The 25,060-nt window shown below is 42.0% G+C and overlaps 2 protein-coding genes across 4 annotated transcripts; one reads left to right on the top strand and one right to left on the bottom strand.

Annotated features, from left to right (window-relative positions):
- On the top strand, positions 1 to 25,060 carry GTF3A (general transcription factor IIIA). Of its 3 annotated transcripts, none has more exons than XM_075742127.1 (10): positions 1 to 280; positions 757 to 857; positions 1,394 to 1,490; positions 1,682 to 1,770; positions 2,695 to 2,768; positions 3,992 to 4,075; positions 4,477 to 4,706; positions 4,802 to 4,861; positions 5,130 to 5,238; positions 24,972 to 25,060. In XM_075742127.1, the coding sequence occupies exons 1-10, from the start codon at positions 89 to 91 to the stop codon at positions 25,043 to 25,045; spliced, it is 1,110 nt and encodes a 369-aa protein (XP_075598242.1). In that variant the 5' UTR covers positions 1 to 88; the 3' UTR covers positions 25,046 to 25,060. The 3 variants fall into 3 exon arrangements, with proteins under 3 accessions (XP_075598242.1, XP_075598241.1, XP_075598240.1); XM_075742126.1 differs by lacking the exon at positions 24,972 to 25,060 and adding an exon at positions 19,457 to 19,862; XM_075742125.1 differs by lacking the exon at positions 24,972 to 25,060 and adding an exon at positions 12,970 to 14,148.
- Positions 5,337 to 8,878, bottom strand: MTIF3 (mitochondrial translational initiation factor 3). Its single transcript, XM_010310388.2, has 3 exons — positions 8,335 to 8,878; positions 6,945 to 7,090; positions 5,337 to 5,611 (listed from the first exon to the last, which is right to left on the bottom strand). Exons 1-3 carry the CDS (start codon positions 8,795 to 8,797, stop codon positions 5,399 to 5,401), a joined length of 822 nt encoding a protein of 273 aa, XP_010308690.2. The 5' UTR covers positions 8,798 to 8,878; the 3' UTR covers positions 5,337 to 5,398.

Here is a 25,060-nt window from a genome sequence, read left to right as displayed (position 1 = left end):
CGCCCCCTCCGGCCCCTGCGGAACCGGCGCCAGGACGGGAGGCGGGAGGGGACACTGCCCGCGCGGGGCCGGTCACGTGCCCTCCGGCATGGCCGGGGAGCGGGCGGCGGGGAGCGCGCAGGAGGGCGGAGGGGTCGCGCGCGCGTCGTCTCCCGGTGGCAGCGGCGGCGGCGGGAGCGCGCACCCCGCTCGTCCTTTCATCTGCTCCTTCCCCGACTGCAACGCCACCTTCAACAAGGCCTGGAGGCTGGACGCCCACCTCTGCCGGCACACGGGCGAGGTGAGCCGGTGCCGGGCCGCCGGCAGCGCGACGGTGGCCTCGGGGAGCGGCCACGGCGGCGGTTCCCGCTTGGGTCTCCTCGTCGGCAGGGGAGGGAGGTTCTGAGTGACGGAGATGAGGAACGTCGGCCCTGCAAGCGGCCTGCGCGGCTCGGGCCAGGGCTGCCCCGGGCCCTTGCTGGCCTGGGCCCCCTCGGGGACCCTGCTTGGGGTGACCCAGAACACCGAGGGGGGTGCGTGGGGCATCCTGCTGAAGGCAGCCGCCTGGAAACAGCCGAGGCCCCGGAGATGTGGTTTGTCATCTCTGAAGAACTCACTCACACACTCTCTCTCTCTCTCTCTCTCTCTCTCTCTCTCTCTCCCCCCCTCTCTCCCTCTCTCTCTCTCTCTCTCTCCCCCTCTCTCCCTCTCTCTCTCTCTCTCTCTCTCACACACACACACACACACACACACTTTCTGCCTCTCTCTCTCTGTCAGAGGCCATACGTCTGCGATTATGAAGGCTGCGGTAAAGCTTTCACGAGAGATTTCCACCGCGCTCGACACCTTCTTACGCACACTGGGGAAAAGCCGTTTGAGTAAGGCCAAATGTTTTACTTCTTAAAATGGATTTTGCTTGTCCTTATGGAAACGAAGGGGAGTTAAAACCGGTGTGTGGGTGCCACAGAGCATGCATGCCTAGGTTTGGTGTCAGGAGCACTGCCATAACAGCGTGCACGCAGGGCGAGATGTGGGGAATCTCCTCAGCCTAAAAACTCCTGTCTGGCAGTGATCCATAATAGATACTTAAAGGAATGGGCAGATTTCTCCCTAGAATACAGAATTAAATGAAGGAAGGGGAGTTATACCCTATTACTAAGCCCCTAATAGCTGCATTTCATGGACTAGGATCTAGGAGTTCCTATGTGTTTTATTAAAAATCTCTTCTGATATGTTTTCCTGTGGCTTTTGATTGTAGCTTAGCCTCTGGGTTTTCGTGTCTGTAAAGCAAACTTTTATATTTGGGTTGCGAGCATTTGGTTATCCTTCCTGTATTTCTCTTGTCCAATTATTTGTGCACCTGCCTAGGAAACAAATCACTGTTTGATAATAAGAAAATGCAGTTCATTTGTAGGTGCACAGCTGATGGATGCAATCAGAAATTTGGAACAAAATCAAACTTAAAGAAGCACATTGAGCGCAAGCATGAGAATCAGCAAAAGCAATATGTGGTGAGTAATTACCTTTAAAACTGTAAACTGGAGGCTAAACAAGCTCCTTTTTGCGTATCTAGTGAAATACTGCAACTTGTTATTATGCCGTATTTGTGTACGTTCAAATACTGTGATTAGGATTTCAACAAACACACGTGGACTGTGCTATCATTATTTGGCCTCTAATGATAACTTAATTTCCTAAATAGTGCGACTTTGAAGGCTGTAACAAGTCTTTCAGGAAACATCAACAACTTAAAGTTCATCAGTGTCACCACACCAATGAACCTCCCTTCAAGTAGGTGGATAATTTTAATAATGAACTTTGACAATTCCATTTAAAGACTGTAGGTGAAGCCAGGTGCCTTTTCTCAACCTTTTCACTGATGTGGCATTTAAAAAAAAACTGGCATGAATTGGTAGTCATGGCTGCAAGTACATTTCTTGTACTAGTCTTTTGCTCAGTAGTCTGGTTTGAGCAACAGTCTCGGTGCTCTGTAACTTTAGCATTCTTAGGATTTATTACAGGTTCACAGGAAAAATAAACAAAACCCCCCAGTTTTGAGTTCATACAGTCTGAAATACAAGCATAAGAGCTTGCACAGTAACGAAAAACGCAGGTACCTCTTGTTTTCCAGTAAAAAGCAGTGACTTGGCTAACGTTGAAGTGAGTAGTAGCTTAAAAAACGTGAGAGGCTTGGACACCAATCTGAGCAGCTGTGCATTGCAACTCCATTGACACATCAGTATTGATCTGATGAAAACAAAGTTCAGTCTTGTATTTCTTACAGATGGAACACACTTTACAGGAGCGCTCCACTTAAGTGAAGTACCCAAGTATGGCTGGGTGACAAGCACAAAAACAGTCAGTGCTCTGCTGCTGCTCTGACTGCTAGATCTGTACAAACCACTTAAACCCTCCACTTTCTATCTCTCTTTTATGTTTGAAGAGCCTGCTCTTTAGGGATGGTATGAGGCTTGATTCTTTAGATAAAGTTTAACTTCCTGTATACCTGGAAATCATACTGTAGTTTTAACTGTCAAGACGATCAGAGTCCTCTATTAGAAACAAAATATGGAATTTACTTGTACAGGGCAGGAGGGGGACAGAACAGATATCTAGACTAGGGGAAACTTGGATTATTTTGTCCACTTGAATTGTTCTTAACAAAAAATATGCAGATGCAGTGAAAGAAATTAAACCACTGTACTTTATACCTAGATGTAATAATGAAGGATGCGGGAAGTATTTTTCTACTCCTAGTCGACTAAAGCGGCACGAGAAGATGCATGAAGGTAATACAGTTTTTCTTCTTGCTCCAATTATGTTTTAGCAAACAAAAAAGGACTTCTTCCAGTACAGAGAGTACGCAGGGATGTATGACAGACATGAAAATATTCTGGGCCTAATGATCCAGCCAGACAAAACAACAATAAGGGTTTTGAATAGTCAAATGGGATACAATTGCAAGGCGTTGCAATGTTCAGTTACAGTGTATTTGTGACAGGCTGAACATAGTTCAGAATTCCTTCTTAGGAATTTCTTGTCCTAATGTGCTTCCTTGTCAATAATCCATCTTCTGGAGATGGACTAATGGTTGAGGCACTAGCCTAGACCTCCAGAGGTTAGGATCAGGTAGCAAATTTCCTATGGAGCCTTGGCGAAACTATGTAGGCTTGCATTTTTTAAAGTTGTTAATGTACCTATGCGAAAGGTATTTAAGTGGAGGTGGTCAGGAGGTGGTCACGTATGTTTGAGCTAATCCTGCTACACTCCTATCCATTCCTCCAGTGCTAGGGAAAAAAAATTCCACAAACCCAAGGGACTAGGAAGAGTACCAAAAAGCTGCAATTTATACTGCCTTCCTTTCTTAAGACAGGGACTTGTTCATAGTTGTTTGACCTTTCTAGTCCTGGGTTTTAAATAGTGTTGTTGACTTTCTGTGGTTCATTTAAAAACCATCCTGTCTGCTTGACAGAATGGTAGAGTCTCTTTAGACTCTGGAATATTACTGTACAGTCAAGATATTTTTTTTTTAATATGTAATACAAATATTTATACAGAAATAATATATATTATTTCAGTTATTTTCATCTGTTTGAGTGAAAGGGTATGACTGGTGAGGAAGTACTTTTACTGAAGCAAGGAGAGATAGAGTTTTATAAAATCATTTAGGTTGGAAAGGACCTCTGGTCCAACTCCCTGCTCAAGGCAAGGTCAGTTAGACCAGGTTGCTGAGTGCCGTGTCCAGTGGAGTTTTAAATGTTTCCAGGGGTAGAGATTCTACAGCCTCTCTGGACAACTTGTATGAGTGATACAAGGTTTCTTTCTTAAATCTGTTAAGGTTTTCTCATACTCTAATTGGCGTTCATTGCCTCTGGTGCCATCAGTGTGCAGTATGGGAGGAGGAGGAATACTGGTCTTTAATTTTCAAATGTTGAAAGTGGAGTTCCCCCTTGTAAAAGTGGACTCTGTTTGCCAGAAGCTTTGTGATTGTAATGTTTGCCCTGTCTACCAGGCTATACGTGCAGGAAAGAAAACTGCTCATATACTGGAAAAACTTGGACAGAGCTTCTAAAACATAATAAAGAACGTCATACAGGTAAACTCCAAATGCTTTAGTAAATATAACTTTTGGTACAAATAGGAAACAAACTGCTAATTTGAGAAGTCCATGCTAAACTAATTTCATCAACTTGTCATTGTATCTAGACAAACTTGTTTACTAACACTTTATCGGTAAAATAGTCACTCTGGCTACACCTTTAACTGATGAAAATGCTACTCGGTATACTAACTTTGCTTTGTGATCCAGTTAACAAGAAATTGTATAATGTAGAATTTCAGATCTGGATAATTCATACTGCACTATTCTCTTCCAGTCTCTGAGTTTTTTGCATTTCATGTGGATTTTAGCATTGTTCTGGAGGATTACTGGGGTTTGATTCTGAGCTCCTGTAAGAAGCTCTTAATTTATATTCTGCCTGTCTCTCTCCCACTCAGAGCCAATAGTTTGCGGTGAGTGTTACAAAACTTTTAAACGGAAAGATTACCTCAAGCAGCATCAAAAAACACATGCTGTGGAGAGGGAAGTCTGTCGATGCCCAAGAGAAGGATGTGGGAGAACTTACACAACTGTATTTAACCTTCAAAGCCATATCCTCTCTTTTCATGAGGAGAAAAAACCATTCTCTTGTGATTATCCAGGCTGTGGAAGAGTGTTTGCAATGAAGGTAGTTTTGTTTTTTTTTTTAATGCTGTCCTAATCTGAATTCCATAATCTCAAATGATAACCCTAACTTTTTTTTCTTGCTCTTGGTAACTGTAGCAGAGCCTAGCAAGGCACACAGTTGTACATGATCCTGAAAAGAGAAAGCTGAACTTGAAAGTAAGTTATACTCTTGAAAAAGTCCTCTCAACCATACTCTGTCGCTTCAGAGGAGGGTAAACATTCTGTGTTTTCGAATGTGACTTCAAGCAGGAAAACAGGCCAGCTATCTACTTAATTTGGGAGATTCTTAATTTCTGAAGATCCTTTAAATAATGCTGTGCTGGCCTATTCATTGTTTTCTTCTTGCCCCCCCCCCCCCCCCCCCATTAGTAGTCTTTGCTCCATAGATACATTAAGTTGCTAATTCTGGATTTATTTGTGCCAGGCAAAACGTTCTCGTCCTAAGAGGAGCTTAGCCTCTCGTCTGAGCGGCTACATTCCTCCTAAAACACAGCCAGGAAAGGATGCGGTTGTGACAGAAAGCAAGACAATGGGTAAGCCCATGGAAAATGAAATGCCAACTGTTGAAATTCTGACTCTGCAGTAGAGGTTAACTGAGACAACTTTCTTCATGGAATGACCACTGCAAAACTCAGCAATAACTTTATTTTTTATTAAATAAGAAATTAATATTGTTTATACCTCTTCATAAAGTCACTGATGCAACTCACTTGACTTCAGATCTTCATTTTCATCATTCTTTACTGTACTGTTTTTCTGTTTTTCCATCTTCTGGTATGCTTTCAACTCTTTGTCAGACATGTGTCTCAAAATACAGGTACTCACTCCTTCTGTAGTAACTTTTGGCTTGGAAAGATAAGTGGCTTTCTCAGACACAGTCTCTAAAATCTGATCAAAAAGCGTGAGCTGAAAAGAAGGAGAAGAATAGGGAGTAAATGCACAAACACAGGTAGAAAAATATTTCAGGCTGTTCTGTAATGACAACAATCTCCTGCTTCTGGTTTATCTATTAGCTGAAATGAGCTAGTCGCTAGTCCTGGTTTGAGCAGTTCAGTTTGTCCTTTCCTAACCACTTGTTCTTTACTCATAAGCGGGTTTCGGAAAGTCACCAGAGGGATTAAGCCATTTCCTAACACTTACATTGACTTTCTGACTCGTCCTACTTTGCTGTTTAAAGGTGTCCATGAAAGTGATTAACAACTGCATCCGACTCCTCCCCACCCTCCTCTTCCACTAGATTCGGGCATGTTATTATGGGGCTCCCCTCTTAAGAGGCAGCAGTATTCTAAGTTTACCAGAAAGTGGTAGTATTGAACTGAATCATACAGTGCATTCATATAACAAGCTGAACTCTGAAACTCATAATTAAGCTTTTACATTTAAGGATAACCCAAATCTGGACTGTGTCATGAAATGTTCTGCTCCCTCCCATATCTAGTTCTTCTTCCTGCTACCCTTTCCCTGTGAATTCAACTTCCTATAAAAAGTTTTTTTCCTTTTGGATGAAGCGATATCACTTTTTTCCCCAGCAATTTATTAGAGACAATCATCAAGGAAACCCAATTCACTACACACATTTAAAAGGAAAAAAAAAATCTTACAGGGAATCTTTATAAAAAAGCCATTTGTGCAAATGACAATGAAGACAAGTCTCAGTGCCCTAGAATTATATTAGTAAGTTGCCACCAGCTCCCTAAAATCTTTGTAGATGTTTACTTTGCCAGTCTTGGAACATCATTCCAGTAGCTTTCTACACAGCAGTGGAAAACTAACCTTGGCCACAGTTACACAAATGGATCTTCAGAAGAACAGTTTAGGTTATTGAAATAATCCAGCTACAACACAGCAGGCATTTTTTAAACCTTACTGTTAAAACTTTTCAGTGAGTGAGCTGGCTTAAGGCATAGACAGGAAAATTTCACCGGCCCAGTTAATAAGGTGGTGCTGCAAAGGAGTAGGAGTAGGCTTAGACTCTGCTGTCAAAGCCAGTATTATAATTGCCTTCTTAAGAAAACACAGTATTTGAATTGTCTCTGTGGGACTATTTTTCTAGAACTGCAGTGTTTGAACAGGTGCAGCTTAAGGTGGGGCAACCGTTACTTTCATGGGACGTAGACCTTCGCTTATTTTGTCAGTGCATGATATATTAAAAAAAATGGTAGTACTGAATAGGAGAAGTTAATACCAAGTACACCTATTTCATGAAATTGATTGTTCCAGTTTTCAGGAGAGCACTTACCATGTCTGTATTGCTATCTTTTGGTTGCCGGATGGTAACTTTAACACGGTATTTCTTTTCAATCCACTGTGCTATCTGTTTAGTCTTGGTCTCTAAGTCGTTCTTGGCAATAGCTGAAGAAAAGGATAACTCCTTCTGAACCATCCCTGTTTAAAACAGAACTAAAACTGTGTTGGCTTAATGTCTGACAAACCTGTATTAATTGCTGTCTTTCAACAGCCTGTGGTGCTTTGTCTGCCTAACTCCCTTCCCCACACACAGAGCATCTTGATGTCATTGTCACACCACACACCTTAGAAAGTGGCTACTTGGTATCTCACACTCAGTGCTGAAACTGGGAGACTGAGTGCGTGTTTGAGGCACACAGGGAAGTCTCTTCACGGTCAGAAGGCTTAAAATATTTTTATTTTAATTACAATTCTGTTCATACCACCCACAATGCAGGTCTAACAAAGATAGGCAGGACAGCATTGGAATTAAAGACTTAGTGTGCCAATTCCTACATTCTGCACATAATATAGGTGAATGTAAAAAAACCCCAACAAACACAAAACTTTGAAGTTAGACATCTCTTTATCTTGAGCCCATTTTCTTGAATGGTGAAGTGCAATATTCAACTGGAAGTATGATGCCTTGTAATATTTGAACAATTTATGGTCTCTTCCTCCTTAAAGATTCTCTAAAGTAGTTACTATTTAAATAATCTTTTTGTAGTTCCTTGAACAGAAAAACTCATTACCACAATAGTGCTCTCCTCTAAGATCAGAACTCTACCCAAAGCACAGATACCTTCATTAGCCTGAGGGTAAGAAAAGAGGATACAAGGTCACACGCCTTTTCCAAAACCTCTTTGCCAAACAGTTTTTTAAGCTGCTGGAGCAGGTTGATGTAAAAAAAAAAAAAAAAAAAAAAATTGAAAAGTGTTCCATATTGAAAAAGTTGTTCTCTTACTCTGTGCAAGAAAGGGATCCAGACTTTGTCTTCCAAGCAGCAAGCTAGAAATGACTACTGGTGACAAAATAATATTGGTGTTTCTGGTGCTCTGTTTGTCAAAACTGCCTGTCTTTTTATGCCTTAGTAAAAGAAATTCAGTGAGTCTCATGGAAGCCGAGTCTAGTTCTATTCACTTACATAAAAATAGATTTTTTTTTAAAAAAGCAAACAGATGCCAAAATAGTAAATCCTGAGAAGGCAATAGAAGGCTTCTCTGTGGAGGACTAAACTAATCCAAAATTTTATTTTCACCACTGCAAATCCTTAATAGCATGGACTGCAGTGACATTGCCTTGAATTTACACAAATGCAAGTAAGAGGATTTCATCTGCTGAAACCACTTTTAATGCAGCATTTTTCAGAGTGCTCAGTGTTGTAGTGTCGACAACGTACATACCTGGGTTTGGACTTGTTTTTTTCTTCTCTGCACGTTTAAGCTGTTCTTCATGAATCTGCTGCCCAGTCATTAGTCTGTATACAGGGGGTTCTGCGTTCTCGCGAAGGAGAACTAGTTTCAGGTCGTGTTGATCCATAAGTTTGAGTGCCTCTGCTCGGTGCATGTTTCCTAAGCTCTCTCCATCCTGGTTAATTACATGCAAAATCCGATAGGGAATTCTTCGCCCAACACTTCCAAATGCTGCTTTTCTTTTTGGTTCTGTGTGAGATTTTTCAGCTGTACAAAATGGTTGAGCAAGTCCAAACACAGTTGACTTTCTAGGGTCAGGTAGCACCATCCAGAACGGAGAAAAGACCCTCTTTTGTGGTGTTTGTGTCAGAAGAGTACCAAAGAATTTTGTTGCGTATCTATTCTCATTGCTGGTTGCTTGACATAAAAGTTTCATCATGCAAAAGGTAGTCATTCTGAGGAAGCAGGGAAGAAGAAAAAACAAGTTACTCCCATCAGTCAGATTTTTCTAGTTCTATTAGAAAGACCTGAGGTCCAGTTCAGCACACTCGTCTTTAAAACTACTCTTTCAAAAAGATGCATGGTGTTACTACACAGAATGAACAATCAATAGTAATTTTACAGTAACAGAGGGCTTTAACCCAGAGAGGCAATCTGACAAAGGAACAACATTTATGAAGAGTTGATCTTATCTTCAGTATTTTAAAATCTGAGCCTGAACTCCCTTAAAGAATCCAAAACTTCTAGTTCATTTCTCCTCACAAGAGTATCTACTCTTACATAGCTTTTTTGTGTATAGAGAGATTAGCCAACGGTTAAGAGGGAGAATTTGTTGTCAAACAAAAAGGCATGTCACACAATATTTTCAGTCCAGATTTTTTTCATGAAGTATCTTACACTAGGACTTCCTACCTGGTTCTCCTACTCTTCTTTGGAAAGTGTTTCATTTAAGCCACACGAATTCAGAACCACCCTAATCACATAGTGAATGAAGTGGTGATTTGTGCGACGTCCATCAGCAGCCATCCCAACATCTACAGCCTGAGTCTTGTATGTTTTGTAAGGTTTGGGAATTTAAAAACCTTGATCACACAGAGTAAGACTGCCATGCAAAATCGGTGTTCACCTTGGCATTAAAACATGACAAAGTGACCAGTACTGTACTTGAAGATATGGTTTATCCCAGGGTTGAAAACTCTTCCATAGCTAGTGTGCAACTTGCAAGATTCTTACACCACTGACCCCAAATTGTGTATTTTACTCAGTTTTCCAAATGTAATTTTGTGGAAGTAATCCACCTAGTTACTTGGTCTTAGATGGATTAAGCACTAATATTTCAGTAACTTTAAAAAAAAAAAAAAGTCTTCACTGACTTTTGAGCTCAAGTTGCACAGATTCAGCCATGCTTCAAAGTGAAAACAGTGCCTTAATTTTAAACGTATTTTATCAGGCATTTAAAGTATCAATTGACTTTCCCAGATTTTCACAAACATGAAATTTAGGGTGGCACATTCCTATTCATACGAAGCTAATTTTTTTCCAGTTATCAAAACAATTTAGATTTCTTCCCTACAGAAAGCATGCACCTAAGTAACATTAATTGTTTGGAAAGTGCAATTTACTGTAGACATTTCACCCCAACCATCTACTAGAAACACCAATAATGACATTTTTCTTCTTCTTGAATGATGAAAAAAGCTTGCGGAATAAAAAGAGTAAAACAGAGACAGAGTTAAGACTTGCTTGCAATACATGGACTGGAAAATAAGCAATACCTTCACATGCCTAAGATCCCCACTTGCAAATTAAAATGTAAACAAATTGTTACAGACATCTACCGTGGCATGGTATAGACTTTCAAAACAAGCCTTAAAATACACCAGTGCTTGAAATCTGAAGACTAGCGAAACTGATCTTGGAGACATTCCCTCAATTATTTTTTCCCCATTCTTCCCTGGTTCATGGAATCCCCCTGGCAGTTTTGGTGCACCTGACCATTATTTGCGTTTCGTTAAAAACTTCAGAAATTGGCCACTTTTTAACAGCTGCAAAAAAAAGTAGAAATAAAGAGCAAACTGTGGAGTATTATCTGCAGTTTTGGTATTCCAAGTTTAAAAGGCAGCAAGTACAGGAAAAGCCAAAGATGATACAGGAAACCAAAACCGTGTCATACCAGAGGAGTTGGCAAGAGCGTGACTTCTTTTGCCTAGGAAGGAACATAAAGCAATGGAATGATAGTTTACTTTAAAGAAATGATAGTCCTGCTCTGCTAAACACATGGTTTTGCCTTTATTCTCCTTCGTTCTTCATTGCTATTGAAATCTAATAAATCCTGCCTTACTTGAGAAAGAAAGTTACTCTTTTTATGGAGGGATATTTCTTCCTATAATATGGCAACGTAAGCGTGTTTTGTTTTGTGCGTTTCTGCCACTTAGGTTATTTGCTGTCCTTGCTAATACACATGCTGACTTTGTGGGGAGTTCTGCTGAGCAGGCAGGCTACACGCACACTTGGAAACCGCGGGAAAAGCGGTGCTACCTGCACTCGTGTTTTGCTGTGCGTGTGACTGCTTCAGCGCCCACAGCTACATGCAGCTGTTACGGGAGATGTGGATCTTGTAGGTGCTGCTGGCCTGTATTGCCCTGTGCTGTCTCGCGTAAACACATGCTGAAAAGACGCTATTTTCATTTTATGCGAGGATTTATGCGGGCCGGGGGTGAAGGGCCGTGCATGGAAGTGACCTGCTGCGTCCCTATTCCCGGGCCTGCATGTCGGGGAGGTCATCGTGCCTGTGACCGCCTCCGTGTGCGCGTCCCTGTGCGACCCGGGCCCGCTGGTGTGTCGGTGCAGACGGGCCCTGGGGCAGCGGCGCTTGCGGCCTCGCTGTCCGGAGCCCGCTGGGCCTCCCCGGCCCGGCCTGCAGCGCCCTCCCCCCGCGCCGGGCGGCTCTTACCTACCTGCCGGGCCGGGCCGGGCCGGGCCGAGCAGCCGGCCCCAGCCCACCGCAACAGCCGAGGGACCGGCCTGGGCTGCCGGGAAGGTGGAGACTGGCCCGCCTCTTCCCCTTCCCCTTCCTCTTCCTCCTCCGCCTCCTTCCCCCGCCCCGTGCGGGGGTGCGCGCGCACAGGTGTGCGTGTGCCCGTGCCCACGTCCCCGTCTGCCCGCGCGTACGGCTGCGCGTGCTCTTGCGCGTGCGTGTGTGCGTGTCTGTGCCCACGTACGTCCCCCTGCGCGTCAGCGTGAGCTGGGCGTGCTCCTGTGTGCCGCCCTTGCCTACGGCTGCGCCGGCGTGCCCCTGTGCGCCCGCGTGCGTGCGTGTGCGCCTCTCCACAGCTGTGTGCGTGTATCTGTGCTCGCCTTTTGTGCACATGGAGTTGCTACATGGGTGCGACTGTATCTGTGCATTTGTTCCTGTGTGGGCACGCTGTGCGTGCGTACATGCTAGCCTGTCTGTATACCTGTGTGCACACGCGTGTTTCTGCGCGTATCTCCATGTTGTGCATGCCTCGGGGATATACACACGTATTTCTGCATACGCCAGTTTGTATGTGTGGAGAGTTTCTGCCTCTTTATGGATGCATGCGCTTGTCTGTGTATCTGTGTGTTTCTCTTGTCGCGTTCACGTGCTTCCATGCTGACGTACGTGTGGTGTGTCTGTCTGGTTCTGCATGTGCAATTGTGGGGTTGTGGTGTTCTCCTGGGTGTGCCACCGCTGAGCTGTCTCGTTTTGTCGATTCTCTGTGTGTCTTTGCTGCGCTGGGGGGGTTTGTGTGGGTATAAGGACCGCTGGTAGGAGATGCTCCTCGCAGTGCTCAGTGGTCCTCCCAGGAAGGTAGTTTGTGGCTGCGAGGAGGGGGATGTGCGTGCTGAGTCCTTTCCATGTGTGTTGTGTGTCAAGGCTGCGTACCTGGCTGCATACCATAGTATGTCACTCCCTCTCTCTCCACCTGTAAGACTGCACACTTGCCAGTGTGACAGAACATGCAGCGGTGTGGGCTTGTGTGGTGTGCTAGGATTTCCAGGAGCCACGGGTGTGTGTCGTGCTGTGGGTTGTGTCAGCGGTGCAGCTTGTTGTGCCTGTGTGTGCAAGATGTGGGTGCTGCATGGTAGAGATGTGTCTGCAGGGGTCAGTAGCGTGTGTGTTTGTGCATTGTGTGAGGCAGTCCGAAAGCCTGCTGGATGTTCGGATTTGGCAGGCTGCTCTGCCTTAGGTTTGCAGGCTCCTTCTTCCAGTTTGGAAATAGGAAACCTTGCCTTTGACAGCGAAGCTGAAATTCACGACAAACCCTAGGTCCCCAGCTGTCAGTAACACAAAAAATGAGTAAAGCACTAATCAGGGTGAGAGTTTGCAGTTCTCCTGTTCTGGTGGGGCAGTGCGTCTGCAGAGAACATCTTTCTGGGAGCTGAGGTGTTTGTGTTTATTGAGGGATGGTGTTTGGCCAACCAGGCTGGAGCTGAGAACAACGCTGGCTGAAAGTGTGCTTGTCTTCAGAATTTGGTACAAAATGAAGCCACAGGAAGCAGCTGGGAGGGAGGCCTTGTTCACTGTCCTTCCTGCTTAAAAAATCATGACTTTTTAGCTTATTTGCTTTGTGACCCCTCTTTCCTCTCCCCCTTCCTGCCCAGGAAGAAGAAATGCAATGAAAATGTCAGCTTCATCTTTTTTGTTTGAAAGCTTTATATTCTTAACTGTGGTCTTAGCATGGTTTAATCCCATGTGCTGGTTGTTTTAGTACAGTCATTTTGGTACACACATGCAAAAAAGTCTGTCATTGCTTTGTGCTCTCCATCCTCACAGAAGACATCGTATGGTAGTTGTGTGGGAAACCAGAAAACTTTACTAAATCAATTCATAATCTGAAATTCATTCATAGCACCTTATTCTCATTAAAACTTCTTGCCTGCAGTAATGAATACGGAAAAATGCCATTAACAGAATTTGATGATGAGTTAACAGAATTTGATGGTGAGTTAACAGCCTGGCTGACTACTGTAGCTTCACCTATTCTATACAAATAGCATCTATTTTTTCAATCCTGATCTTTTGTTAATTTCTTGATTTTGCTCAGGCGTTATACCTTTACAGTTGTAAGCTCTTTGGGAATAGGGATTGCCATCACTTCTGTCAGTAGAGTGCCTAAGAAAACTGGATCTCAGTTTGGTGCTCTTGAAACATAAGTTATTGAAATTCTACAGTATCCAGTTGTGGAAAGCGAAATATTCTGCAATAAGAAAAAGTGAGACAAAAATGGTTTTTACTGCTCTTTTCATGGTCTGGAAATCAAGTGTGGAATTTGAATAACCATGAAGAGAAGTTTTGGCAGAGCTGAAGCCTGGAGAGATTTTTTTTTTTTCATCCTCAGCTCTGCAATATGCATTAGAGGAGAGCTTGTCAGCATCCCAGCTTGCGGTTAGCTACTATAGCCTGTCTGAGAACCATCCCCATAAGACAGATAATTTTCAGCAGTGTTAGTAGGAGCAGTAAAGCTAATAATCCTCTCCACTGTGATAAAAACTACCTGCGTGAAAGCAAGGTACTTCGAAGCGTACAATTTGCATTCCTTCTCTCTTCCCTTTATTTATTCTGTTGTTTAAACCTGATGTTTGTTTTACTTCATGCCTTTCTAATTAAATTTAGTGTGCCCAGAAATAGTGCAGCCTTCTCATGCTGTTTGTCCTCAATGAACATGATCTTCCTGGGGGTTCATTGTACTCTTTCTCCTTGTCCTTTGTCCCATGTCTGTTTACACTGTAATTGTCCAGGGGCTGTGGTTTTATATGTGCCTGTCACAGTGGGACTGCAGTCTTAATTATTTGAAAGACACTATTATAATAAATGCAGTTAATAATAACTTTCTCCCTTCTATTTTGCCTGATGCACATCATCCTCTGCCCATCCCACAATATTCTCAGTCATTTATTTGTTTTTTAATTCCTAAATCTGCATCTTTTTTTTCCATTTGACATTTAGTTTCCCAAGTTGGTTAGCAAAGTTGTTGTTTTCACTTTATTATTTTTTGTGCCAAATCAAGGCCTGTTCTGCTAGACCTCATGCCAAACCATAGCTAATTTGTGCCGCAGAGAATTTAAAATGCAAATATATGAGGAGAAAGGATGGTGTATGGAGAGATTTCTCACCCTCAAACATGAACCATGTGATGATCTGCCGGTGTGGATGTTATTAATGTGCTCTTGTGAGACTCAAGATGCTATTGGGAAGCTTCTTCCACATTCACAGCTGATCTGTGGGGGACTAAGGGTTTGATTGTCCCCTGAGGGTGTTGGAAACTGGTTCCAGTCCTTCTGCGTTTTGGGGTTGATGTACCCCTGGAGCTATTTGTTCTAGGTACAGTTAGCTGCTTGTAATGCCCAGCAGAGAATGAGAATGCCCTTAGCTGGATGACAAAGTGCCCACCTGGAGACCCAAGGCTGTAGTTTACTTTCATTCAAACTTCATTGTTCATTTTGTGGGAGGACAAAGCGAGCTGCTGAAGTGCTTTACACCTGCAAGGAGCTTGTACCTTCTGGCTCTGGGTGGAGGATGGGTCTTACTTTGTTTCATAGAATCACAGAATCATAGAATGGTTTGGGTTGGAAGATCACCTAGTTCCAACCGTCCGCTAGACCAGGTTGCCCAACCTGGCCCGGAACACTTCCAGGGAGGGGGCAACCACAACCGCTCTGGGCAACCTGTTCCAGTGCCTCACCATCCTCACAGGGAAGAATTTCTTCCTAATATCTGATCTAAATCGACCCTCCTTCAGCTTAAACCCATTACCCCTTGTCCTGTCACTACACTCCCTGATAAACAGTCCCTCTCCATCTTTCCTGTAGGCCCCTTCAGGTACTGGAACACATCTTGCTGCTTTATAAACTGGAGCTATAGTTCTCAATATTCAGTCCAAAAAATGTCAAGTGCCAAACAAGATCATCAGGAATTTATTACTGATATTGTTGGGTTTATGCAATGCTTGCATTTCTTGTTCATGGACCAGTAGCAGTGGGTGGGACAGCAGTTTTTTCCAGTCTTACTACTAAATCTGTGATTAGTCTCCAGCACAGTTGTGCTTGCTAAAGTACTGAGCACCTGGAGGGCCACTTACCCTATGCACCTCTGTTTTCCTCTTTTTCTGTATAATTCCCTCCTCTGCAGGGCGTTTCGGTGGGGAAATTTGAGGAAGACTTGGAAAGAGTCACTTCCTCCTCCCCACCCCTGCTCTTTAGCACCAGCTGGCATGTCTCTCCTCCACCTTACTGCTAGTTAGAACCATGGCCGTGTGGTTCTGCAGTCCCCTGACCCAGAGAGGGGCTGTAGCCTCCCCTATGCACTCCTTAGTATTCATTTTCCCCTTAGTGTTTATAAAAGACTTTCGCACATAACTCAGATGAAGAACTCCCTTGTGCTGAGCTGAGCATTGCCATATGGCAGTAGAACGTGACAGAGTAAACAGATATTTAAAGGGGACAGAAATTCTGGGTATGTAGTAGGTCCAGATTCCTGGATTCTGCAGTAGATCATTTACTCTTTTTCCATCCTCAGCTTTTGAAAGTTTTCTTCCTACACACGCTTCTCTATTTTATTCTAACAAGAGACAGCAGAAAATTAAAGCAAACCGAAAAATTCTGTTGAGTGGTAAATGTTAACTGATGCCCTGCACAGAATGTACAAATACAGCTGAAACAGCTGAAGTTATGTTTGGTTTCTGAGATCTGCCTCTATTGTATGAATTAAAACAAATCTTTTGAAGATGCATGCTTTGCTGTTAAATTGCATGGGCTGATTTACTGAATCCCAGCAAAGAACTGATTCTGATCCCTGGAGAGCAAGGCTGACTGAATTTATTAAAATGTTAATCATAAAGCAAGCCTGTGGGTCCCTGGGGTGAGACACAATTAAAGTTAAAACTTCCCAGCATAGAAAGTTTTTTAACTGTCTAGTTTTACATCTTGACTGTAGGGAGAGGAGTTTCCACTGTACATCTAAGACATTGTTCTGCAGCCTTTGGAAGTTGCTGGGTTCAGCTGCGAAGATTTTAAAAGCTGCTTTTGTTGGCAGCCTAGGACACATCCGTGACCTTATTAAAGTGGAAGTGAAAGCTCTCCTTTTTTTTTTTTTTTTTTTTTTTTTTGCAACAGTAAATCTACTAATTTTACAGTCAGTTGAACAGCAATAGATTAATTTGTTTAAAGTCTGCATTCACAAAGAAAACGTGAACTTCGCTGCCTTGAATACCCGAAACTACAGTGTGATATTTAAAGGGTAGAAACTATTACAACTTGCCCTAGAATGGTCCAAGCAGTTCCCTGTCACCTGCTTCTCAGCACAGGTGCTGACCTCCCCGTCTATTCTATCCCTCCTGACAGACTAGCAGCGAGGCTGGGGCTTTGTGTGCAACAGAGAGCGCTTTTCCAATGACTGGGCCAGTTTTCTTCAGCAACCACAGGAAGCAGAATAAAGAAGAGGTTAAGGGCCACTGCAAGGGTCAGAATGGGTTAAATTTAGTTAACATCAGAGGTTATAGCTTTTAACAAGAGCATGAAGGAAACTTATTCGAAGATGCAATTTGTTTCTTCTTTGTCAACCATTATTTTTTTTTCTCTATTGATAGTGACAGCTTAACAAAGTTTTTATATGCCAGGGTTTTCATCCTTTAGAGGATAAAGAACTGTGATGCAAAAAAGAGATGCAGGTGGAAGACTTTATAAAGCCTCCATGATTTTCAAATTGAGGGTTGAAAGTAGGCTCCCTGCATGGCCAAGTCAAAAATAATTTGTAAATGTTAAAAAAAAAATACGCATTACGGACAGAGGAGCTGGTTTTGGTGTGTTTTTTTTTTCCTAATGTAACTTGCCAAGAGTAGTGTTTTATTGGCAGCTTTACAATCAGACTGGTTTTATATGTATTTTTTTCCCAAAGTAATCTTATTTTCTTTTTTATCTCTGTCTAAAGATGATCAAAGTCAAATGCCCTTAACAACAGTCTTCATCATCTCCCTTCAAGATATTTAGCGTATAACGCAGGATGATAGTTTTTGGTGGGGGTTTTTTCCTCCCAATTTAGTGAAGAAGCACAAACTACAAAATGCGCTTGGTGGGTAGCTCCACTGTGAAGTTCTCATTCAGCTTCTTAGAATGCAAGATGAGAAAAGTTTAAATCTTTCTGAAAACTATTTAAAAATAAATTTAAAAAATAAAGTTCTGTAGGATTTTCCACATGTTTATACACAACAGTTCATCTGCCAATCTTTTCTTCAAAATTAATTGATAAAATCACTGCTTTGTTTTGTTTTGTTTTATCCTTGTACAAAGTACAGAACTCAGATCTGAAAACAGAAATTAATTAAATCTGATGATAATTTGTAAGTACAAATTATGCATTTTGGAAGTGGGTTTTTTTTCTTTTTAACATGTTTTCCTAAAGAAAAAAAAGCTTATATGATCTTCCTGTCTTCCTATCCATCTGTCTTTCTACAAGTTCTCTTGGCACAATTTTAATCTCCTGGACAGTTCAGCCCAGTTCGGCAAAGAGATAGAGGCCTCAAACATATTGTATATTTATAGTAACTATAAATGAAGATTTCTAACAAGCTTTATGAAAATTAGTGGTTAAACAGGGGATTTAATCTCAAATTAATGTCTTGTTCTGGCAAAAGAGGTCATCCAGCTGGCCAGACAGCATATGTGTAGGTGATGTGGAAGGCTGAGGGAGTGCTGCAGTGGGGGATGTAGAGGTGGGAGAAGGAACGAGGACATTTTGAGGGCAAGAGAGAGGTGTAGGGGACATGCTGGGGGGATATTGATATCTTTAATTTTGGTATTTGATATTGTAGGTCTGTTGTAGGAGATAGAAAAAACAGTGGGAATTATTACAGTGGAAACTGAGAGTCAACACAAACCTTGTCAATTCAAGTACTAGTTATTTCTGTGCTCATGGGACAACTTTTGTTTGCTTACAGGAAAAATTTCATCTGATTTATGGTGTCATTGCAGTCTGCGTGACCGAGGCTTGAGACTTCGACCTCACTTGCTGTTGTGTTAACTCAGACTTGCGCTGGGTTCCCGGCTGTATGACTGAGAGCTGATTTTGCTCTCCAGAGGGCTGGGTTAGTCCTTTGAGATGCACGCCATCACTTTGACACTTCTGGGAGAGTTCTTTCTGAAATCAGTTAATATGAACTTTTTTTTTTGTTGGTTTAGACTAAATTTTCTCTATGGGAAGGCTAGCAGACCTGGAGAAAGTCTGTTCAGCTCACAGATAGAAGTGTTTGTACTGGCATGTTGTATTGACAGATGTGCATAGACACTTGACTGGCAAAGGACTAGAGAAAGGGAGTAGGAGAAGAAATATGGGGCCTTCTCTGTCCCCAAAGATGGGGAAAATGGCACTATCTGGCTTGAATGGCTGAGGGCTGTGTGTCCTCTCTCTGTGGTCCACACACACACCTATGACTTCCTATGGCCTACCATAGGAAGGTGACTTCCTATGGCCTACCTGCAGCAAAAAACAAATGAAAAAAGTATGGCTCTCCACAGCCCAGACAAAGTGGCCTGGAAAAACACGACAAAAACTCCCACTTACTATTCTGCTCACGAGCTGCCGCCGAAACTCAGCTGTGAGGAGAATAAGAGCATCTTTTTAAAAATGTAAAAATGACATTTTTTTCCCTTCTGAGCTGCTCTTACAGGCTTTAAAGCATTAATTTCAAAAGCTTCACAAAGGCAGCAGGCATCAAATGGCCCAGGCTGAGTGGAAGCTTGGGGAGGAGAATTGCAAAGTAAATTGTGTGGGTGATGGCTGTAGACACACCAAAGCAAGGTTATTTGATTGTTACAAGTCACCGATCGTGGCTTGCTTTCAATGATAGAGCCACAGAGAAGAAGAGTTAGAGCAGCCCAAAGAGCCCTGGATTCATATGACCTAAATTTCACCTACATCTTTCTCCTCGTGTTCATGTTGGCTGGGTGATTCTTGGCTTTGGGAGTCAGGAGATGCGAGTTTTGGCCGCAGTGCTGCCACTGACGTGCCCTGTGACCTTGGGTAAACCACTTCATCTCCATGCTTCTCCTCTCATCTTTTTGCCCACTTAGAATCTCTCTCCCTTTTTCCTTGCAGGGTATTTCCCTAATTACACGTCTGGACCATGCCTAGCACAACAGAGCTGTGCTCTCAGGTTAGGCACTGCTATAATCTGAATGAACAATAAAGAAATACTGCACTGAGCACTTCACCAGGACTCTCCTGTTATCTCAGGGCTTCACTGATAACCTTAATAAAAGTCCTTCAAAAGACTGAGCATTCATGCCTACTGCCCAACTGCTTGCTTTTTGTATAGCATTTTGAACAATGAAAAACATCAGTTATGATCCCTGGATTGTCAGAAAATAATGATTTGTACTATTTACTGCTTTCTGAATTATTGGTAACGTATTTTTCTCTTCTTGAAATCTCAGCGGTAGCTTCAGTACTTCACTGTGCCTAATTTTTGTCAAACTGAGCTATAAAACATTATGCCACTATATATCTTCTTCATTTTGATATTTTTTCATGAACTTTGCTGTTTTGTGTAGGTGCAGTTCATGTGTCTGAGAATAGGGGCAAAGTGTCCTCCAGAATTAATTACACAGTATCTCTAAAATCTACTCTATTTTATCCCCATAAGGATGGGGACCACTGTCAGCATTACTGGTTCTGCCCTATGATCTCACCAAAATTGGCTATGTTCTCTAAGATCAGCTTTCCCTGTAGATGCTCCTCTACCCAGTCCAAGATGTCAACATCTTAAAAAAAAAAAATTACTATACCCTCGGAAAAAAAAAAAAATCTACAGCAACAAAGCATTCACACCAATCCATACCTGCCCTTGCAGCTCTGTCTATTCCTACCAGAATCCGGGCTGGATTCTTCTAGGAGGTACATATGGAAAAATCATCTACAGTTTTGCATTTCACCCATTCCTACAAAGCTCTGTCTTTTCTCTTTATATCAGATGTGCTCTCAGAGAGCATCTACAACAAACCTTTCACAGCTAGGCCAGCTTTCAGGGTCCTGTGTAAATTGTCTGTTCCCAGACTTTGTACATTGGTGACTTTCAGACCCCACAGTGCGTTACCTACCTCATGTTTAATTCCAATAGCCTCCCTCCCGTGTCCCTTCTGCCCTCCCTCCACATGCTATAGGGTTACAGGACCAAGTTTTTGGCTCCAGGAGGTACAGCTGTCAAAGACAATTTACTACTTTGTGATAGAAGTGTAGTATCAGAGAATAATTCAGGTTGGAAGGGACCTCGGGGATGTCATCTACCCCAATGGCATACTAAGAATTTTGGATTATGACCTCCACTTGAAAGAAAAAAGCCCCTTATTTATCTGTGAATCACTTCAGGAATCAGCAGAATCTAAGTGATTTTCAGGTTCTGCCCTTTTGCATTTTAATGAAGGACTGGGACCCTTGTGTATACATTTTCTTAGAAGTCATTACAGTCCTACAAGCTCAGTCCATTTGAAATACAAGGATCTAATCTGTATTTGAGTAGAATATTGAGAACTTGTTAATAATTTTAAAGCACTTTAATTGTGCTGAGCATCTTTACATTCCAAGCAATTTATGTATTTATTTGGATTTGTACGCCAGTAATACTTACATGGTATCACACCATAAGTTATTTACATAAACATGGATGATGGAGGCACAAGAAATGAGTCATATTTTTTTTCTATAAAGAGCAGCAGGAGGTAATTGTTTTGATAAGAAATTCAGAAATGAGCTCTGCATTCACACATAGAATTGTACTCAGAAATCAAATTATTTATTCCCATATTCAGGTAAGATCAAGTAAGTTGATTGAGTGGTGTTCCTCAGGGGTCGGTACTGGGACTGGTGCTGTTTAACACCTTTGTCGGCAACATGGACAGTGGGATCAAGTGCACACTCAGCAAGTTTGCCAATGACACCAAGTTGTGTATAACAGTTGACATGCAGGAGGGAAGGGATGCCATCCAGAGGGACCATGACAGGCTTGAGAGGTGGGCCCATATGAACCTCATGAAGTTCAACAAGGCCAAGTGCAAGGTCCTGCATGTGGGTTGGGGCAATCTCCTGCACAACTACAGGCTGGGTGGAGAATGAATTGAGAGCAGCCCTGAGGAGAAGGCCTTAGGGGTGTTGGTGGAGCCTCAACATGACCTGGCAACGTGCACTTGCAGTCCAGAAAGCCAACCATATCCTGGGCTGCATCAAAAGAGGTGTGACCAGCAGGTTGAGGGAGGGGATTCTGCCCCTCTACTCCACTCTCTTGAGACCCCACCTGGAGTACTGTGTCCAGCTCTGGGGTTCCCAGTACAAGAGAGACATTGAGTTGTTGGAGCGAGTCCAGAGGAGGGCCATGAAAATGATCAGAGGGCTGGAGCACCTCTCCTATGAGGACAGGCTGAGAGAGTTGGGATTGTTCAGCCTGGACAAGAGAAGGCTCCAGGGAGATCTAATTGTGGCTTACCAGTACCTGAAGGGGCCTACAGGAAAGATGGAGAGGGACTGTTTACAAGGGCATGGAGTGACAGGACAAGGGGTAATGGGTTTAACCTTAAAGAGGGTCGATTTAGATTAGATGTTAGGAAGAAATTCTTCCCTGTGAGGGTGGTGAGGCACTGGAACAGGTTGCCCAGAGAAGCTGTGGATGCCCCCTCCCTGGAAGTGTTAAAGGCCAGGTTGGATGGGGCTTTGGGCAACGTGGTCTAGTGGAGGGTGTCCCTGCCCATGGCAGGGGGGTTGGAACTGGATGATCTTTAAGGACCCTTCCAACCCAAACCATTCTATGATAACTCACAAACATACCAAACATGGTATTAGAAGGACTGAGCAGAATTTATTCAAGCTGTAAAGGCTCACATGCATTCATTGTATTTAAATTTGTCAAAGGAAAATCATTCTGCAAAATATACTAATGAGAAGTTCTGCAAATATTATTAACCATAATGGGATCTTTAAAAAATCTTACTTCATTAATCTGCAGCTTTATAGTTTATATATAATTGTGTGTGTGTGTGTGTGTGTGTGTATATATATAGTCTATATATAATTTATTAATCCCCATGTTCAAGGTAGTATAAAATTTGTGCCTGGTCCTAACAAGTAAGGGAATTAGCATACATAGAGAAACTGAAATTTCTTGTTTGTCTGCTTGTTTACAAGGAAATAGAGCAACTGAGCTGGAATTATTTTTTCCTAACACCCAAATCTCATACTTATTCATCTGAACCAACATGTTTCAACACGCCACTGAAAAAAGATAAGAGTTATTGTTAGCTATTTCATGTCTGGGTAAAAATAAAGTGGGAAAAATCACAGTGTCTTTTCTTAAATGCCCAAAAAAGGGAAAAAGTTAAAAACAAGCCTAGAAACCGGGCCAGTTGGTTCTTTATTTAGTGGTTCATTTTCCATGAGCTCACCCTGCTTTTGTAAACTTCGGAGAGGAATGCTGTGTTATAACACTAACATTTGCTTTGCTTTTACAGTTACATATGTGGGCAATGAAAAACAACTGTACTTTGTGAGCTTGAAATATAATTAACAGATGGTCTAAAAGTTAAATGGTTTCTTCAAATTATGTCTAAAAACCAGTCATGAACTAAGCAAAGTGATTTATATAGAGTAACTGTAACAAATATCTGAGGAAATATATAGAGGGTCTCCCTGTTTCCTTCTGTTATTTTAAAAGAATTAATTGTAGATCCTTTAGAATATTTCCAATAAAATTAAATTTTGGAAAAAATGTAGCATTTCATTGAGCCAAAGGCTTTGTTCAGGGATCTTGGCTCAAGAGGAAGGAAAGGCAGGTTCAAGTTTTTACTGCATCAGCTTCATATCAAAATCTGCCCTCTCACATCACTCCAGGCTAGATATGTGAACCTAGTTTTCCACATTCCCATGCAGTCCTCCCCAGCCATTTACAAACTGACTGCAGGACAAACAGAAAAAGTATGCAAAATTTCCAGATTTGGATATTTCAGTTAAATCTAATTATTAGCTTTTGGTTGGCAATCAAGATTTTTTTTTTACAGTGAGCAAAGCTATTGTTTTTTTCCTTGGCTTTTAAAACAGATTTTGTCAAATTATAGACGTGAATGCTTTGATATGGAAATCATCAAGGTGCTCTATACCTTCCTTGTCCTCTCCAGCCTGGGTTTTCTAGCTGGACTAAATTTCACAAAGTGCACCAATTACTAATTTTAGTAAACTATGCCTCAGCAATTAAGCTGAGCCTTCAAAGGATCCCCACTTTGAGTTCCTCTGAGTCTTCAGAATGGCATGTCCCCATCGAAATGTGCTTTGCCTGGGACATAGCTCACCAGGACAAAAGACACAGAATATTCCACAGACAGGAGACATCCTTTCAGTAAAAATGAAAAGCTGTTCAGCTTTAAATTGAAGCTTTCCATAAAAACAGTTTCAGTGGAAAATTTTTTGGATGAGTCCTAAATAATCAGCACTCCCAAAGTTTGCCAGGAAAAAAGGCAGAACAACATTGTTTATTGACCATATAAGCACTTATCTTTGTTGAAGTTTATATGGGTTGGAAACTGTAGACTGAAGAAATGTAGAGTTTTAGAGTAGTGTTAGTTCAGTCACTAAAATTGCATAATGTTATTTGCATAATCACTCCCGTACCAGTAACTACTCAATACTTCCACAGTTATGGTGGTAGTTTTGTTGAACACATAAAAAAAGGAATTACAGAACCTGCTTCTCCTCCCTTCTCAGTTCCCTGTCGATATGGAAAGGGCCCATTATCTCAGGCAGGCACCCAGGGATGTGCACTTCAACAAAGGGTTATGGTCTGTGTTCATTATATGCAAATTTGCTAGAGCATTAATCTCCTAGGCATTAACATAATATCACTTGGTGCATCGGGTAATTCTCATCTGCTCCAAAACATTCCTCATGTAAGCAAAACAGTTTAGCCACACAGAGAAATGATGAACTAATTCATTTTGGATCTAACCATATCAAAATCAGCAAATATGAACCAGAGTTGAACATGACCGGATTACATCTGCACAAACCACTGCCTTACAGGCAGTTTATCCATTTAAATAATCAAATTAAACAAGATAACCCTGAATGTATCTTGCTTAACTTGATTACTTAAATAAGCAGCCATCTGGCATGTATGATGCAGATGAAGTTTTTCCTTAAATTCTTCTTCTTTTCATTTTTCAACACCAGAATTGTTTTGAATGTTGTGCTTATTTCATGTTATTTCTCTGCTAGAGTATCTTTATGTAGAGATATGGGGGGTGGGACAGAAGTTAATAGAAATTGAAGTACAAGATGAACTCACTGTTTACAACTTGATACTAATCAGCTAAAGGGAGTACATTAGCATCCCTATTTATACAATTATTTTAGCCACAGGACAATCCATTTGTTGCTAGAGGAATACAGCTGAAATCTATCAAGATTAGGAGGCAAGGAAGGATATCATAAAAAGGCCGAGTGAAAGCCCTAGCAAGTCAAAATAATCCAGTTCTCTATTTGAGGTCAGGATCCTAGCTTCCTTACAAGTATTTTTTTTTTTTTTAAAGAAATGCTTTTTACTATTCTTTGTTAAACAGAAAGTGCTTTATTTAAGGGCTGATTCTGAAGGGATGTGTGTGTAAGAGCTGCTTTACACATCGAACTGTCCTACTGACTTTGAAGGGATGAAAGGCTCGAGAAAAG

This window comes from Balearica regulorum, chromosome 1 (genome assembly GCF_011004875.1).
Source record: "Balearica regulorum gibbericeps isolate bBalReg1 chromosome 1, bBalReg1.pri, whole genome shotgun sequence".
In the NCBI taxonomy this organism is placed as follows: Eukaryota; Metazoa; Chordata; class Aves; order Gruiformes; family Gruidae; genus Balearica; species Balearica regulorum.
The sequence above is the reverse complement of the archived record's forward strand: the minus strand, read 5'-3'. Positions and strand labels throughout refer to the sequence as shown.

Bases quoted from the DNA above. Each gene is read 5' to 3' on its own strand.
- GTF3A (XM_075742125.1), top strand. From the start codon at position 89: ATGGCCGGGGAGCGGGCGGCGGGGAGCGCGCAGGAGGGCGGAGGGGTC. The intron at 1,491-1,681 runs GTGAGTAATTAC...TTTCCTAAATAG, and splicing joins ATCAGCAAAAGCAATATGTG to TGCGACTTTGAAGGCTGTAA. The intron at 4,076-4,476 runs GTAAACTCCAAA...TCTCCCACTCAG, and splicing joins TAATAAAGAACGTCATACAG to AGCCAATAGTTTGCGGTGAG.
- MTIF3 (XM_010310388.2), bottom strand. From the start codon at position 8,797: ATGACTACCTTTTGCATGATGAAACTTTTATGTCAAGCAACCAGCAAT. The intron at 7,091-8,334 runs GTATGTACGTTG...TGTTTTAAACAG, and splicing joins AAAAACAAGTCCAAACCCAG to GGATGGTTCAGAAGGAGTTA. The intron at 5,612-6,944 runs GTAAGTGCTCTC...CCTTCTTTTCAG, and splicing joins AAGATAGCAATACAGACATG to CTCACGCTTTTTGATCAGAT.